Here is a 14,713-nt window from a genome sequence, read left to right as displayed (position 1 = left end):
GACTCCCAAGTGGGGCAATCTCCGGGAAGCCTCATGAGTTCCTCCAAACCCTCCTTACAACTGGCGTGGCCTTGTCACCCACCGACCCACATGGAAGAACACCAGGGCTTCATCAATGACAGGCCCCCAGTGTGTGCTAGCGGTCCAGTGGGTGTCCCCCTGGCACCCTCATGGATGATAATTGCCCATTTACCAAGTTCACGGTATTTTGCAGGCCCCCAAACCCACAGACATGTATGGCCTCATTGGACCTCCCTGCTTCACCAGCACCTGGGGAAGTGGCTGAGAGCTGGAGACTGGCCGGCCCTTTTTATTGGTCTAGGTCTGGCAAACCATACTGTTCTTTCCTACCAGCCGGTGAAGGAACAGACGTAAAACCTCTTTTGTTAGATGTGAATCTAGGAAATACAATATATTTTTAAGTAAAAATACTCTGTTGCTTTACTTGTAAACTGATTTTCGTGTTTTCCCCTCAGGCCATCAAGCCCTGTCGTCCTATGACCAACAATGCCGGCCGGCTTTTCCACTACCGGATTACAGTCTCCCCACCTACGAACTTTTTAGTAAGTTTCTAACAAAATCACATGCATATCATTTAAGATGTGAATAGAGTAAAATGTGAATAGGCTCAAGTTATTTTGGAGGCCAAGGTGGGCCGATCACCTGAGGTCAGGAGTTCGAGACCAACCTGGCCAACATGATGGAGCCCCATCCCTATTAAAATATAAAAGTCAGCCCGACATAGTGGCACACACCTGTAATCCCAGCTACTCAGGAGGCTGAGGCATGATAATTGTTGGAACCCGGGAGGCAGAGGTTGTAGTGAGCCAAGATCAGGCCACTGCACTCCAGCCTGGGGAACAGAGAGGGACGCCATCTAAAAAAAAAAAAAAAAAACAAAAAAAAAAAACACAAACAAAATAAAAAAATAGTGGGTTATAAGAATGGCATAAGGAATAGAGTCCCTCATGCTTGGATTGATATATGTATTATATAGTTACAAATCCAGTTTTCAGGGAATGAGGGCTTTTGAACTTGTATGGGAATTGATTTTTTGTAGTGTTTGGTTGGTTGACTTCTTGGAGAGGCTGGGAATCGAGCTATGATGGGTTGACCTTCTGGCACCCAGAGGCCTTTCAGAGACTTCTAGGCTGTTACTAGTCTCCACTCTATGATGCTGAGTCTTTTTTCACTCTGCATTTGAGTCAGTAGTGTTATTACCTTGCTCCTGTTAGGACTTCTGTTAGTTCAGAAACATAGTTAATTAAGAACAGAACTGGTAGTATTGTGAGATTAAATAAAACAAGTTCCTAGAAAATGAAGCTTAATATAGCCTTTTATTTATTTATGACACCCATAATATTACATCATTCATTGTCTCAGTGGGACTACAGGTGCGTGCCACCACGCCCAGCTAATTTTTGTATTTTTAGTAGAGATGTGGTTTCACCACGTTGGCCAGGATGATCTCGATCTCTTGACCTTGTGATCTACCCACCTTGGCCTCCCTAAGTGCTGGGATTATAGGCATGAGCCACCGTGCCTGGTCTCAGTACACAAATATTATACTTAATATCTGAAACCAGAGCATTTCACGTAAAATTAAACTTTGTATAAAGTTCTCCATGGTGTCCAAAAGAAAGTCCTTATGTTCTGTTGGTTACTTTGTGTCCTGACAGATTTCTGCACATGCAAAATGTGTCATTTGTTTAATTTGGGGTTTGTGTTTCTGTTTGCTTTTAGACCGACAGGCCAACTGTTATAGAATATGATGATCATGAGTATATCTTCGAAGGATTTTCTATGTTTGCACATGCCCCCCTGACCAATGTAAGTATGAGCCAGTTGGCTGCTTTTCTCTTTTCTTGTACCTTCATCCCTTCTTTCCAAAAGTCAAAACATTTCCTGTCTTCTGACTCATAAGAAACATTTCCTTTGCGTCCCTCTGTAGCGTAAATGAGCTGCAGGAAGTTTGCAGCAGTGCATCAGGTGGGCAGTGTGACATCTGTGCTAATGAGTCAGGTTTGGTCCGCATTAAATGGTGTAAGTAAACGTGTCAGAGTAACATTTTGAGAGTGCGAAAGATTGGAAAAGGAGGGTAAACTGTGGAGTAATGTGTTAAAGCTATTTTGGGTTGGTTGTCCTTCAAAAGAAAGTTGGAAAGTTTTAAGGAGAAGCCATTGTTTAGTCTCTGAGCAAAAGAGATAGAGCTTATTCTGGACGTTTGGGGCCTGAATTCATGAAATACATTTTCTGCTTTTGAATCCCAGGAATATGTCTTCAAGAGACTTTGATACATGGATTCATGGTATTTTTATACAGGTATTAAGGCTGGTTTGTTGGTAATTGGTTCAAATGGAAGTTCCTGATTTGTGAGTCAGAATCTTTCCATCTCCATGCTGTCAGTCCCAGGAATTGTCTTTCTTACTTCATATTTCAGTTGAGTGTAGAGTGAATTGGTGGGCAGTGCCACAGGAAAAGACGTGGTAGTGTACTTGTCTCAGAACAGGTGTTGTTGTAGAACTGACTGAATTGTAGCTATTGTATATCAAATAGAATGTTCTTTAACCTTTTCTGGTTTGGTTGCATGAAATTACATCTGCAATTTGAAAAATTATTTTAGTACTGTTTTCTTCACACATGAAATTCTGTTCCATTGGAGAGTACAGTCAGACTCAAATCTCTGCCTTATCTTAACCCTTTTTGTCATTTTTTTTTCTATATAAGTAGATATGATTCCGTAGCAGTGATGCTAATTTAAGACAAATTGTTTTCCTAATGAGATTTTCTTTATTCCACAGTATTTTTTATCCTACAGAATTTTCTTTGAGAAGATGATTACATTGTAAATGTAAAAATAAAATCATTTGATAATACATATTATATCTGCCTCCAGGGGGTAGCATCTGTTCACTAATGTAGAAAAGAAATAATACTAGGCCATTCTTAAATAATCTTTATGGAAAGGTACTAAGAGGTTTCTGAATTTTCATGATTTCTTTGCTTTTTTTTAAGTGTCATAAACGTTCAAACCCTTTGTTACACCAAATCTCATAGCCTTAGAGTTGATTACCCTCTACTCCACACCATCTAATGTCTTTCTCTTTTTCCACCAAGAAGGCTTACAAATACGCAGAATTTAGTTAGCATGAAAATACTTAAAGTTTTTCTTCTTCATCTTATTTCTTGATTCCCTAGAAGTAATATAGATCTTATTTTGACTTTTAGGACCACCTTAATCAAAGAAGGATAGCAGTGTGGCCTTAGAGAGACCAGCGTTTAAGATTAGTGAACACAACTTACTAGCTCTGTGATTTGACATCTGAATCTTTATGAGCTTTGGCTTTCTCATCTCTAAGATCGGGGTATTAGTTGTCGCAATCTCATTGGCTTTTGTGAAAACTAAATACGATGACACATGAAAAGTGTTTATCATGGTGTTTGGCACATAATAAATACTGGCACCTCTTGCTTTGGAAAGGATTTCAGACAGAGCTGGGTTTCAGTCTTCTAATCCTTTGTTCTTTTTTTGACCTCGGACAAGTGAATTTTTTGAACTTTATTAATGATAGCAATGCTTGGAGTTTCAGTGAGAATCAGACATAATTTTTTTTTTTAAATATGGACTTTAAAAAAAACAGTAGTTTTAGGTTTACAGCAAAAGTGAGTAGAAACATCATTTTTAAAAAGTCCCCCAGCACAAGTTTTGGGCTAAGAGACCACTAATGCTAAATTAGTCACAGTTGTTGCTGTCATTATAAAACAAACGGATGGAAAAAATTCCTGGCTTCAGCGTATATTTTATGTAAATGTTCAAGTTCTCAATGAAAACTTTATTCTGTGACAAACCTCATTTGTATTAGGGATGTTGATAAAAATAATTGAGTTTTAAGCTGAGTGTTGTACAGTTCATAGGAATTAGATCCATCAAAGGCCTCTTGAGTTTGAAATAGCCTTCTAAGGCAAAGGATTGTTAAATTGCTTTACCAATCTGATTCCTTTTCTTGCTAGAGAGAAAATGTCATGCAAATGATAGTAATGATAGAATCTCCACCAAATCTACTTCTACAAGTTCTCTTAAGGTCTTGAATTGAAGTGGATTGAAAGCCTTGTTGGCTGAGTATAGAGCATTCTGGGAGAATTTTACCTTTTTAAGTACTACATTTGTTATTGTAGTACCTGATGTTAAGCGCTTTGACAGCTTATCTGAAGTTTTAAAGATACTTGTATTTGCCAGGTGCAGTGGCTCACACCTATAATCCTGGCAATTTGGGAGACTAAGACAAGGGAATCGCTTGAGGCTAGGAGTTCAAGACTAGCCTGGGCAACATAGGGGGCCTCATCTCTACAAAAAAAATTAAAAAATTAGCTGGGCATGGTGGTGCATGTCTGTAGTCCCAGCTACTCTGGAGGCTGATGTGGGAAGATCGCTTGAACCCAGGAGTTTGAAGCTGTAGTGAGCTGATTACCCCACTGAACTCTGGCTTGGGTGACAGAGCTAGATCTTGTCTCTTAAAAAAAAGAAAAAAGGAAAAAGTGCTGGCATGTTGACTCACGCCTGTAATTCCAGCACTTTGGGAGGCTGAGGTGAGCAGATCACCTGAGGTCAGGAGTTTAAGACCAGCCTGGCCAAGATGGTGAGACCCCATCTCTACCCAAAATATAAAAATTAGCTGGGTGTGGTGGCGGGCACATGTAATCCCAGCTACTTGGGAGGCTGAGGCAGAAGAATCGCTTGAATCCAGGAGGCAGAGGTTGCAGGGAGCCGAGATTGCACTACTACACTCCAGCCTGGGCAACAAGAGCAAAACTCTGTCTCAAAAAAAAAAAAAAAGTAAGATATATGTATGAGTCACATAGTATTTTGTCATATTCTCAAAAGCACAGGAAAAACCCTTGATCATTTCCCTCTTACTTTCAGTTAGCTTCCCATTTGCAGTGGACTCACTGACCCCTGGATTTGGTTAATCAGTATGTGGAAGTAGTAGAGTTAGAGTATGGAGGTTTAGAGAGAGTTTTTTAGTTTTTTGCTAGGGTGAGATAGGAGTTAGTGTAAGTCAGCATAGGATATTCTTTAATTTTAAGTATTAAACATGATAGTAGTCATTTATATTATTTGATGGCATTGGTTGGGAGATATTTTGGTGATCTTTGAAGTTACACAGTGTCTTGGTTGACCAATGTGTAGCAAAATAACAAGCTCTCCTTGAGACTTAGAGAGAGACCAAAGTTTGAATAGATGAGGAGATCCTGCCTTTCCAAATTTGTATGAGAAGGGCTCTGGTGATAGGGATGGAAGCCCAAAAGAAAAAAAGTTTATACAAAGAGAAGAGGTCAGACAAGGAATTCCAAGAAGTGATTTTAGTTAAAATGAGATGGGGAAAGGACTGTACTTGGAAAAATCATCGAGCAGAATGCTTTTTCCTAGGATAGCAAGGAGTATAGTTTGCACATTTGCTTTCTGCCTGCCTCTTGAGAATTCCCAAGACCGCTGGTTGTTTTCTCTCCTATATACTCTCTCTGAGTAATTCATTCCACCCATGCTTATTCTGATCCCCACCAGATCAATATTTATAGCAGTGACACGTACCTCTGTATTAATATTCCACTCTCACATTTTAGATTGCCTTTTGAAATGAACCTCCTTGATGTTTCCTCATAGACCTTACCTCCAACCTGTGCGAAACTGGACTCGTCATCTTCCCTGCATATTGAATTTGAGGTACTCAGGGGACACCCTCCTGAATTAAGTGACCTAGTTGGTCACTTAAGCCAGAAACCCAGAAATGATCCTTGATTCTTTCTTCATTCTCCCTCCCACATCAGAATGGTCACTGTGTATTTCAGTAATATCTCCTGAAGTTTTTCCTCTTCCTTTCCAGTCTTCCCTTCATTTGGCTCTTGGACTATTGCATCAGACTTCAGTCTGCTCTTTGCTCCCTTCCAGGCCATCCCCACACTGTTTCCACAGTGTCTCATCTGAAATATAAATGATGGTAATCTCTAACTTAAAGTACTTGAATGATTTCTTGTTGCCATATATCCGTAAGCTCTGACCTTAACATAGTTTGTAAAGACTACCTAACAGGGTTCATATTTTCATCTCTAGATCATCTGACATCTCTCTCTCTCTCTCCACATACCTCTCTCTGAACTGTGAAATGACTACTTCTTTCCTCAGCAACCTTTCCTCTGTTTTGCTAGAAGCTAAACACCTGCTCTGCCTCAACTTTTTCTGGATGACCTAGAAAATTCCTCCCCATCTTTTTTTGTGTGTGTGATGGAGTTTTGCTCTTTTACCAAGGCTGGAGCGAAGTGGCATGATCTTGGCTCACTGCAACCTCTGCCTCCTGAGTTTAAGCTATTCTCCTGCCTCAGCCTCCTGAGTAGCTGGTATTATAGGCACCTGCGACCACGCCTGGCTAATTTTTGTATTTTTAGTAGAGAATGGGTTTCACCATGTTGGCCAGGTTGGTCTTGAACTCCTGAACTCAGTTGATCCATCCCGCTTAGCCTCCCAAAGTGCTTGGATTACAGGTGTGAGCTACCATGCCCAGCCCCTCCCCATCTCTGAAGACAACTCATATGTTACCTTCTCTTTGGTTCTTTTGCACTTTATACTTTTTTTGGTTGCTTGTTTTTTAGTTGAACTTAGAAGTTACATTGTATTGTGTTCTGTTTGTATTTGCTTACATGCCTTCTTACAGATCTTTACCTCTTAAGATAGGACCTGTAGCTTATTTTAGAGTAACTATGAACCTAATATAGTTGTTAGCAAAGAATAGGTATTTTAAAAATATGTTGAATCATGCAAAATTTTGTAACTTTTAAATATTTTTAAATGATTATAAGAACAAAGTAGAACTTAAAAATGGTAGTGGCTATTATGAATTTCACTCAAATTAACCACTGTCCTTCAGAAAAAAAAGGAAAAGCCCCCAAGAACTAAAATTCATATCTGAGAAAAAGATTTCCAGTAGATGGCATTATAAGACTATTTTTCTGTGTTTCTTACTATCCTGTTCACTGATGGAATTAAAATTTGTTTCTTTCTGATTGCTATGGTTTATGAAAATGATTACATCTATATAAAATCATCTTATGGACAGATTAAGCAGCCAGAAAAACTCAGTTAATGCATCTCTAGGACTTCTGGGTCTGTTATTTTCCCCAGCTAGCCAGCTGAGTCTCTGTAGTGATCTCCCTCCCTCCCTTTCTCATTCTTGAATTCATTCAAAAATATATTTACGGAAAACCTATTATGTGTAGGCAGTATGCAGTTGTCTGATGATACACTGGTAAAGTAAGATAGATGTGGATTTATTTGATGCTGAGCCTTCCTTCAGTTTCACATGTATCCTGAGTATTAGAGCAGGTAATGAGAGGGGTATACTCTAGTGGGTAAGAGCTGGGGTCTAGAGGAAGACTTCCCAGTTCGCCAAGCTACCTGTTATCTTAGGCAAGGTACCTGATGACTCTCTGCCTTAGTTTCCTGCACTGTACAGTGGACATAGTAGCCAAACCTGTTTCGTAGGTATGCTGTGATGGTTACATGAATGAATATTGTGAAGCATTTGGGACAGTGCCTGACTCAAAAAGTGTTAGCTATTATTATTTTTATTATAACTTGCTATTATTATATTTATTACCACAATTGCTTTTGCTCAAGAGCCAGATGGGTAGCATGAATTGGATGTTTTCAGTGACCTGTGAATCCGTAATTGATGAGTCATTACCCTACTATCTCTGATCTGCCTAAGGAGCCAGAGATTCTAAAATATTTTAAAAACTTGAGAAACAGAAATGTATATGGTTATGGTTTTATTAATTCTTTAAAGGTGATATGTGTGGTTTGAATGGGATCTTGTCATGTTTGTGTTGCTGCTGCTAATACTGTTAATTAAGCACCACATTATGCAGGTTTCTTGGAGAGGCCAGGCCAGCTGGGTTCTTGTCATTAAAATCCAGCAGTTGTGGTCAAGCTTCATGTGCAGTGTTGTTAGCCGCTGAGATGAAGGTGAAGCCTTCTCATTTGGTTCATGGCCTTTTGGGTCAGGTAACAAATGTGTGTAATATGAGCCTGCAGGGAGATATTGGGGAACTAAACCTCACTTCTTTTTATTGCAGATTCCACTGTGTAAAGTAATTAGATTCAACATAGACTACACGATTCATTTCATTGAAGAGATGATGCCGGAGGTAAGGGAAAAGACTGTATAATGGTTTGATGTAGTTTGCTCTTTTGCTTGTTCCACACTACTATTTTAAAGCATTGAACGTGGCCAGATCTGGCTTTTGCCGGGAATATCTCTAAAGTATCATATTCACTGTTGAAAGGGTCAGTGAAATGTAGCTCTAGTATCAAGGGTAAAATTCAGGTCATTTTTCAACTTGTTGACTTGTTTTTGAACCCATTTTTCCTTGTGTTACATCTGCTGATACTAACTTTACATCTGTTTCTAGTTTCTTTTACGTAGGGGACAGATTTTGGTTACTGGCCATTATCAGAGAGGAAATTGGAGTAGTGAAACAATCTGATGGCTGTTGTAATAATCTTATTTGTTATCTCCAATGACAAGATCAATGCTTGCTTCATTTTTCTTCCCATATATTTACATATTTTTCCTAATTGTTTTTCATTGCTGGTGTTCAGCAGCAGATTTATCTAAATATATGCAAGAGATTTAAAATTCCAAAGGAAGATTAATGTGAATCTCAGAATGATTCATAGCCTGATCTTGAATTTACTGGTGTCAACAAATCACACTAAGAAATAACAACTAGACAGCAAACAAGCTTGTGCACTTAACACTGTGTTGGAGTCAGGGTCAGTTTCCGGAGCCCCTGGCTCTTCTTGCAAACCTTGTTTAATGGGACAGCTCTGTCATGGGCAGGGACCATGGAGGGGGAAATGGATGGGCATTAAATGTGTGCCTCATTGGCACCTGTTTCACTCTGAGCAAGTCTTGTTCATTGTACCTTCCTTTCAAAAAGAATTAAAGAAAAAGAACCACTCCTTCATTCTCCTGCTTAGAAAGGTTTTTCTTTTTCTTTTTTTTTTTTTTAACTTTTGGTTTTTAAGATCATATGCCTTCATTTGCTATTGTAAAAGTTTATGATTTCTGGCGTGATCTCACAGAGGGTGATTTATGAACTCTGAGCAAAATAAGTAGGCAGAAGAATTATGAGATAAGTCTCAGTTGCAAATATATCATCTGATTAGCTTGTTTACAGGAGAAATTTTGGTGCAGAGTTGTATAGTTTTTCTTAGCCCTTTATTTGCCTTCATTACGAATTTGAACTTTTTGGGTACATATGACCTCTGTTTTTTGGTAACTCCAAAAAACAATTTTTTTGATGTGTAGGGTGGGGGTGGGGCACAAGCCTATCAGAGTCTGCAGGTGCTTATGTATAATCTGAATTAACAAAAAGTCCCCAGAAGATTCTGATACAGTTTATAATTGAATTAGAAAAATGTGGTATTAGTATAAGTGAGACTTTACTTTTTAAATTTCTCATTTTATTTGTATGCTGAGAAGGGCTAAGTTGACATTAAGGAGTCTTAATGGCATTATTGTCTATTTCATTTCCATCTGAAACTAGTGATCAATGGCCATACTTTTCAGGAAACTATATGGTTTTAGTATAGTTTCAACAGACACTTTTAAAGGTACTTGACAAGAACAAGTTGAACCTTCAGTTAATATATATTTGCCAATCTACAGTAATTTAATTTTGGTTTATTTTTCAGAATTTTTGTGTGAAAGGGCTTGAACTCTTTTCACTGTTTCTATTCAGAGATATTTTGGAATTATATGACTGGAATCTTAAAGGTAAGTAAGAGGATTTAAAAAAAAGAGTAATGCTTACAGAAAAATGCTATGGTATATGTGAAAACTCTCATAGAAGTTGTAGGGAGATAGTTGAAATTTCTCTTATTTTTTAAATACCCAGGGAAAAGTGTTATTCACAAGAATATTTGTTATTATTCACAGGGATACTTGTTATCATTTGACATGAGTAAGTTTCTATGGATTTTACTTTATACAATTCGACAGTGCTTAATATTAGCTGGTAGCAGCTTGAAGATGGTACCAGTTATGCGTAACTACCTTGATTTATGTGTACTTGGGAAATTACCATTAGTTAATATTTTAAATCTAGTAAACTTTGCTGTAATAAATCTTCTAAGATGGAAGTTTATTTAAACACAAAACTTCCGTTAGTCATTAAAACACACACTCACATGCACACACGCACACACTTAGAGTGAACTAGATAGATTCAAGACTTGATGCTTGGTTCTTGGGTAGTAGCTTACCCTTTTGGAAGTATCTGTATTCTAACAGTTACTTATTTATTTTATTGCTGAATGGTTTTTCAAACCGATAGCATTTCTAAACATTTTTCTAATGTAGTGATTAAAATGGAAAAGGATTAACACATAGTCACATTATATCATGCAATAATTCAGTTATAATAAATCCTGATATTTAAATAAGTTTAGTGTATGTATTTGCGACTTGGGGCTTTCCTCCTCTTTTTGCCTTCCTATACTCTCCTCATCGCAATCTTCCTTGGGTGCTTGTGGCAGTTACCAATGATTGATTTAGCCACTGAGGAGGAGTGGCAGGAGGTGGTGGCATTTTTTATGTCTCTACTTCTGGTGGTAGTTTTTGTGGTTATCGTAAATCTTAGAAATTAAGTTGCAGTGCTTGTTTTTAAAGGCTGTTTGATTTTTCTTTTTCTTTCTTTCTTTTTTTTCATTTGTTTGCTTTCAGGTCCTTTGTTTGAAGACAGTCCTCCCTGCTGCCCAAGATTTCATTTCATGCCACGTTTTGTAAGATTTCTTCCAGGTAAATCTTCTGGCTTGTCGGTGACCTGGTGAGACAGTGCATCTGAAAATAAACTTGCTGTTTTCCTTTCAATCTTCAGGGACAACTTTCCCACCTTAGATACTGTTAATTATCTAGTTCTCAGGTTAGGCATGGAAATGTAAAATTATACATGTGGATATATATCCCTACATAAAATATGGTAGCCAAGTTAGATGAACAATGGAAAATGGATTTATAAATTTTAGAAATCTACTTGACAAATATCATGCAGGTGTGTTAACACGGAAAAATGATTGTGGCTTAAAAAATGCATATGGCTAATTGGAAAACAATAAAATTTTAAATACAATATGATTATAACTGTGCTGAAAAAAATCACTGTAATAATAGTTGCATTAAGGTAGTAGGATTATTTTTTTCCTATCTTTTGACATGTGCTTGAATTCACTTTATGGTGAAAAAAGATATAAAATAATTTTTTCTCTCAAAATATGTAAGGAAATATATGATAATTTTTTAAAGCAACATTTTCACTATTTTGTAGTTTTTTTTAAAAGAACCCAACTATAATATTTGGCATTATATTTAGTGTTTTTTAAAATGCTTGGAGTCAGTTTAGTGACATGTACCTACAGTCTCAGCTTTTTGGGAGGGTAAGGAGGGAGGATCACTTGAGCCCAGGGGTTTGAGACCAGCCTGAGCAACATGGCAAGGCCCTGTCTCTAAAATTAAAAAAAAAAAAAAAATGCATTTTTAATGAAATTTTTTGGATGCCTTTTTGCTTGCAAAATCTTTCTCCTTGAGGCTTCTGCCACCCTCTTCCCACTCCTTCTTTATTTATTTCCTGGTCAATTGCCAGCTTTATCCAGCACTGTGAAACCTGGCTTACAGTTTCCTCTCTCCACAAGGTTCTGACCAGCCTGGTGAGAACTTCACTTACCGTTCTACCCTGAGCTATATGATTATTTGACGTTTTCTACTATAATGATTGTCACCACTCAGCCACTTAATCCTAAGATAAAACCTTGGACCATGCCACCACCCTGTATTAATTTATTCCTAGAATTTGACTCTAGTATCTCCCTGTCTGGTGACATCCTTCGGTCCTTCCAGCCTCTCATGTCCTTATTGCCTTTACTTCGACTTGGATCTTCCCTTTTCTCCTCACATACAGCCACTTTGCTTTGCCTTCCCCACCAGGTCATGTGCTCTGACTTTTACTAGGTCTTGTGCTCTGACAGTCAGTTCCAGCTGTCTCAGCTGCTTGTATGGCCACCATCTCCAAGTAAATGTCATCAATCCAACTGCTTGCCTTTTCTTTTACATGTGGGCTGCTCAGTAATACTGGAGAATAAAACATAGCTGCTGCTATAAATCTGCGGTCTGTAATCTTGGTTGGGGAGTTTTTCTTTGTGTAACCTTTCCACTCAATAGCAGCAGTTAAAGAATTTCAGTCCTATGTTCACGCTGTCCTCCTTATGCATCTTGTTCCCCCGTGGGCAGGAGCCCTTGCCTCCCTCATGCCTGGGAGCCCTGCAGTGAGCCTGTCGGGGTCTGGCTTCCTCCAGTGCTCTTGTCCATTCACAGCCAAGTTTTGCTTCAGTGCCAGCCCCCCTCTCACCCTGTCCCTAGCCCACTGCAGCTGCTGATGCCAAAGGCAGCCTCCTGCAGACCAATTCCAGAGGACGTGCCTCAGGGTTGGTCTCCTCCCTGCTGTGGTGCCTGGGTGCTCCTTACTTTCCTCCTGCCTCTGATTCCTCTTGTGTGGCTTTAGCTTCTCGTCTACTCTGCCTGGTTCTGATTTTTCTCAAGATTTTTTCCTCATACTCTTTTCTCAGTCCAGCCAGTCAAAATGGCTTAGTTTATTTTAGGTTAGCGTGACTCATATTTTTAGTATTACTGTTCATGTTTATTTTGTTTGGAAATGCATTCAAAGGCTTTTCTCCTTTTTATATCTGGTTTTGTTTTATTGAGATGCCCTTTTTTCTCTTCTGGTGAATGAATCTTTGATTTTAGAATGGAGCTTCAGCAGTAAACTTATTAGAAAATGGTGTTAGAGTGAATTTGTTGAAAAGCCTTTTCCTTTCTGTATGTACTTTCCTCTAGGCATTTTATGACCAAACAGATGTCTGAGAGAAAGTGGGCAGTTTTAAAATCACCTTAAAGAAAAATCTGATGTTGGATATTTAGTTTGTGGGATTTCAACTCTCACATAACTACATAGGGATAACATTTAGCTTGTCAGAAAGAAAAAGCTCTATTGATTTGTTTTTAAACAGGGTTTACCTTTTCATTAGACTTCCCTTTGAAAATATTCATACTAACAAGACCCCAAAGGATACAGAAGAATACCTATAAAATGCATTTTGGTATTAGTTAGGAAATTATGGTTGATTTGTTTTTCATAATGTGACTTTGTTAAAGATCTTTTAGAAAATGGTGAATTAAAAAACACATTTTGATAATTTTCATCTTTTTCTGTGCATAAGGGTATTTTTTATGTAGTTGTCATCCACTAGTATATGATTTGCATCTATTTTTTAATAATTCATTGAGTAGATGGATATTTTTAAAGATCGTGATATACAGTGCCAAATTTCTTGTCAAAAGAATAACATCAGTTTATGCTGATGTGAAAATTGCGTTAATATTCATTTTTAGCATTTTAGGCCTGCCTATCTTCCTTCTCTCCTTTCTTTCTTCCTTTTAAAAAATTTCAGTGGTGAGTTCCATGAGGCTGAAGAGTAAACATTTGTCTGTCTTGTATCACTAGTGTTAACATACTTCATGGCATATAGCAGGGACTCAGTAAATACTTGTTTACTGATTTTATTTAATTGGTCAAAATAGTGCCTTATCTAAATATTCATGTTTTTGGTACTAATGAGTTTGCTTTTCAAAAATTCTTTTTTTTTTTTTGGGATGGAGTCTTACTCCTGTCGCACAGGCTGGAGTGCAGTGGCATGATCTCGGCTCACTGCAAACTCCACCTCCCAGGTTCAAGTGATTCTCCTTCCTCAGCCTCCTGAGTAGTTGGGATTACAGGTGTGTGCCATCATGCCTGGCTGATTTTTATATTTTTAGTAGAGACGGGGTTTCACCATGTTGGCCAGGCTGATCTCAAACTCCTGACCCCATGATCTACCCGCCTCGACCTCCCAAAGTACTAGGATTACAGGCCTGAGCCACCATGCCCAGCCTATTCAAAAATTCTTTGGTATTGTCTCTCATTTTTATAAAGTAAACTTTTGATTGAACTATAACATAAATACTGAAAAGTGCATGTATCATGAATATAAGACTTCAGTGAGATTTTACAAAGTGAATATGCCCATGCACTCAGTACCAGGTCAAGATTAGTAGCATCCAAGAACCGCCTTTGGACCCTTTTCCAGTCACTGCCCAGACCCTCAAGGGTAACCACTATTCTGGCTTGAAACACCATGTATTAGTTTTTCCTGTTTTTGAACTATAAAAACTAGAATTTTATATTCTCTTTTGCTTCTGTCTTTGTTTAATGTATTTCAGAATCATCTCTTGTTGCAGTTGACTGTAGTTGCTTTCTTCTTACTACTATATAGTATTATATGGGATGACTAAATTCAAATAAACCTATCTATGATTAATGGACTTTTGGGTATTTTTTATATATATATTAAAAATAGAAAAAATATATATTATATATAATCTATATATTCATGGCATGTATATTCATGTTCTGTATTCACTATATATCTATATCTGTATATTTGAATAGCATATATATGTCCACCAAAGACAACTTGTACATATTGTTTAGTGAGCATATATATATATTTTTCTGTTACATACATACCATACCAAGGAGTGAAATTCTGGGTGTGTTTATATTAAGC

The 14,713-nt window shown here is 37.9% G+C and overlaps 1 protein-coding gene across 4 annotated transcripts in view; it reads left to right on the top strand.

Annotated features, from left to right (window-relative positions):
• DROSHA (drosha ribonuclease III) overlaps positions 1-14,713 on the top strand; it is a 134,970-nt gene that overhangs the window by 39,022 nt on the left and 81,235 nt on the right. For all 4 annotated transcript variants that reach the window (XM_064375908.1, XM_064375907.1, XM_064375905.1 and 1 more), the window contains 5 exons: positions 477-563; positions 1,744-1,830; positions 8,128-8,199; positions 9,752-9,833; positions 10,782-10,856. In XM_064375908.1, coding sequence (XP_064231978.1) covers positions 477-563; positions 1,744-1,830; positions 8,128-8,199; positions 9,752-9,833; positions 10,782-10,856 — 403 coding nt within the window. The remainder of the gene's footprint in view (positions 1-476; positions 564-1,743; positions 1,831-8,127; positions 8,200-9,751; positions 9,834-10,781; positions 10,857-14,713) is intronic.

Source organism: Aotus nancymaae, unplaced genomic scaffold (assembly GCF_030222135.1).
Source record: "Aotus nancymaae isolate 86718 unplaced genomic scaffold, 86718_ANA_hifiasm-v0.15.2.pri h1tg000014l, whole genome shotgun sequence".
Lineage (NCBI taxonomy): Eukaryota > Metazoa > Chordata > Mammalia > Primates > Aotidae > Aotus > Aotus nancymaae.
The sequence above is the reverse complement of the archived record's forward strand: the minus strand, read 5'-3'. Positions and strand labels throughout refer to the sequence as shown.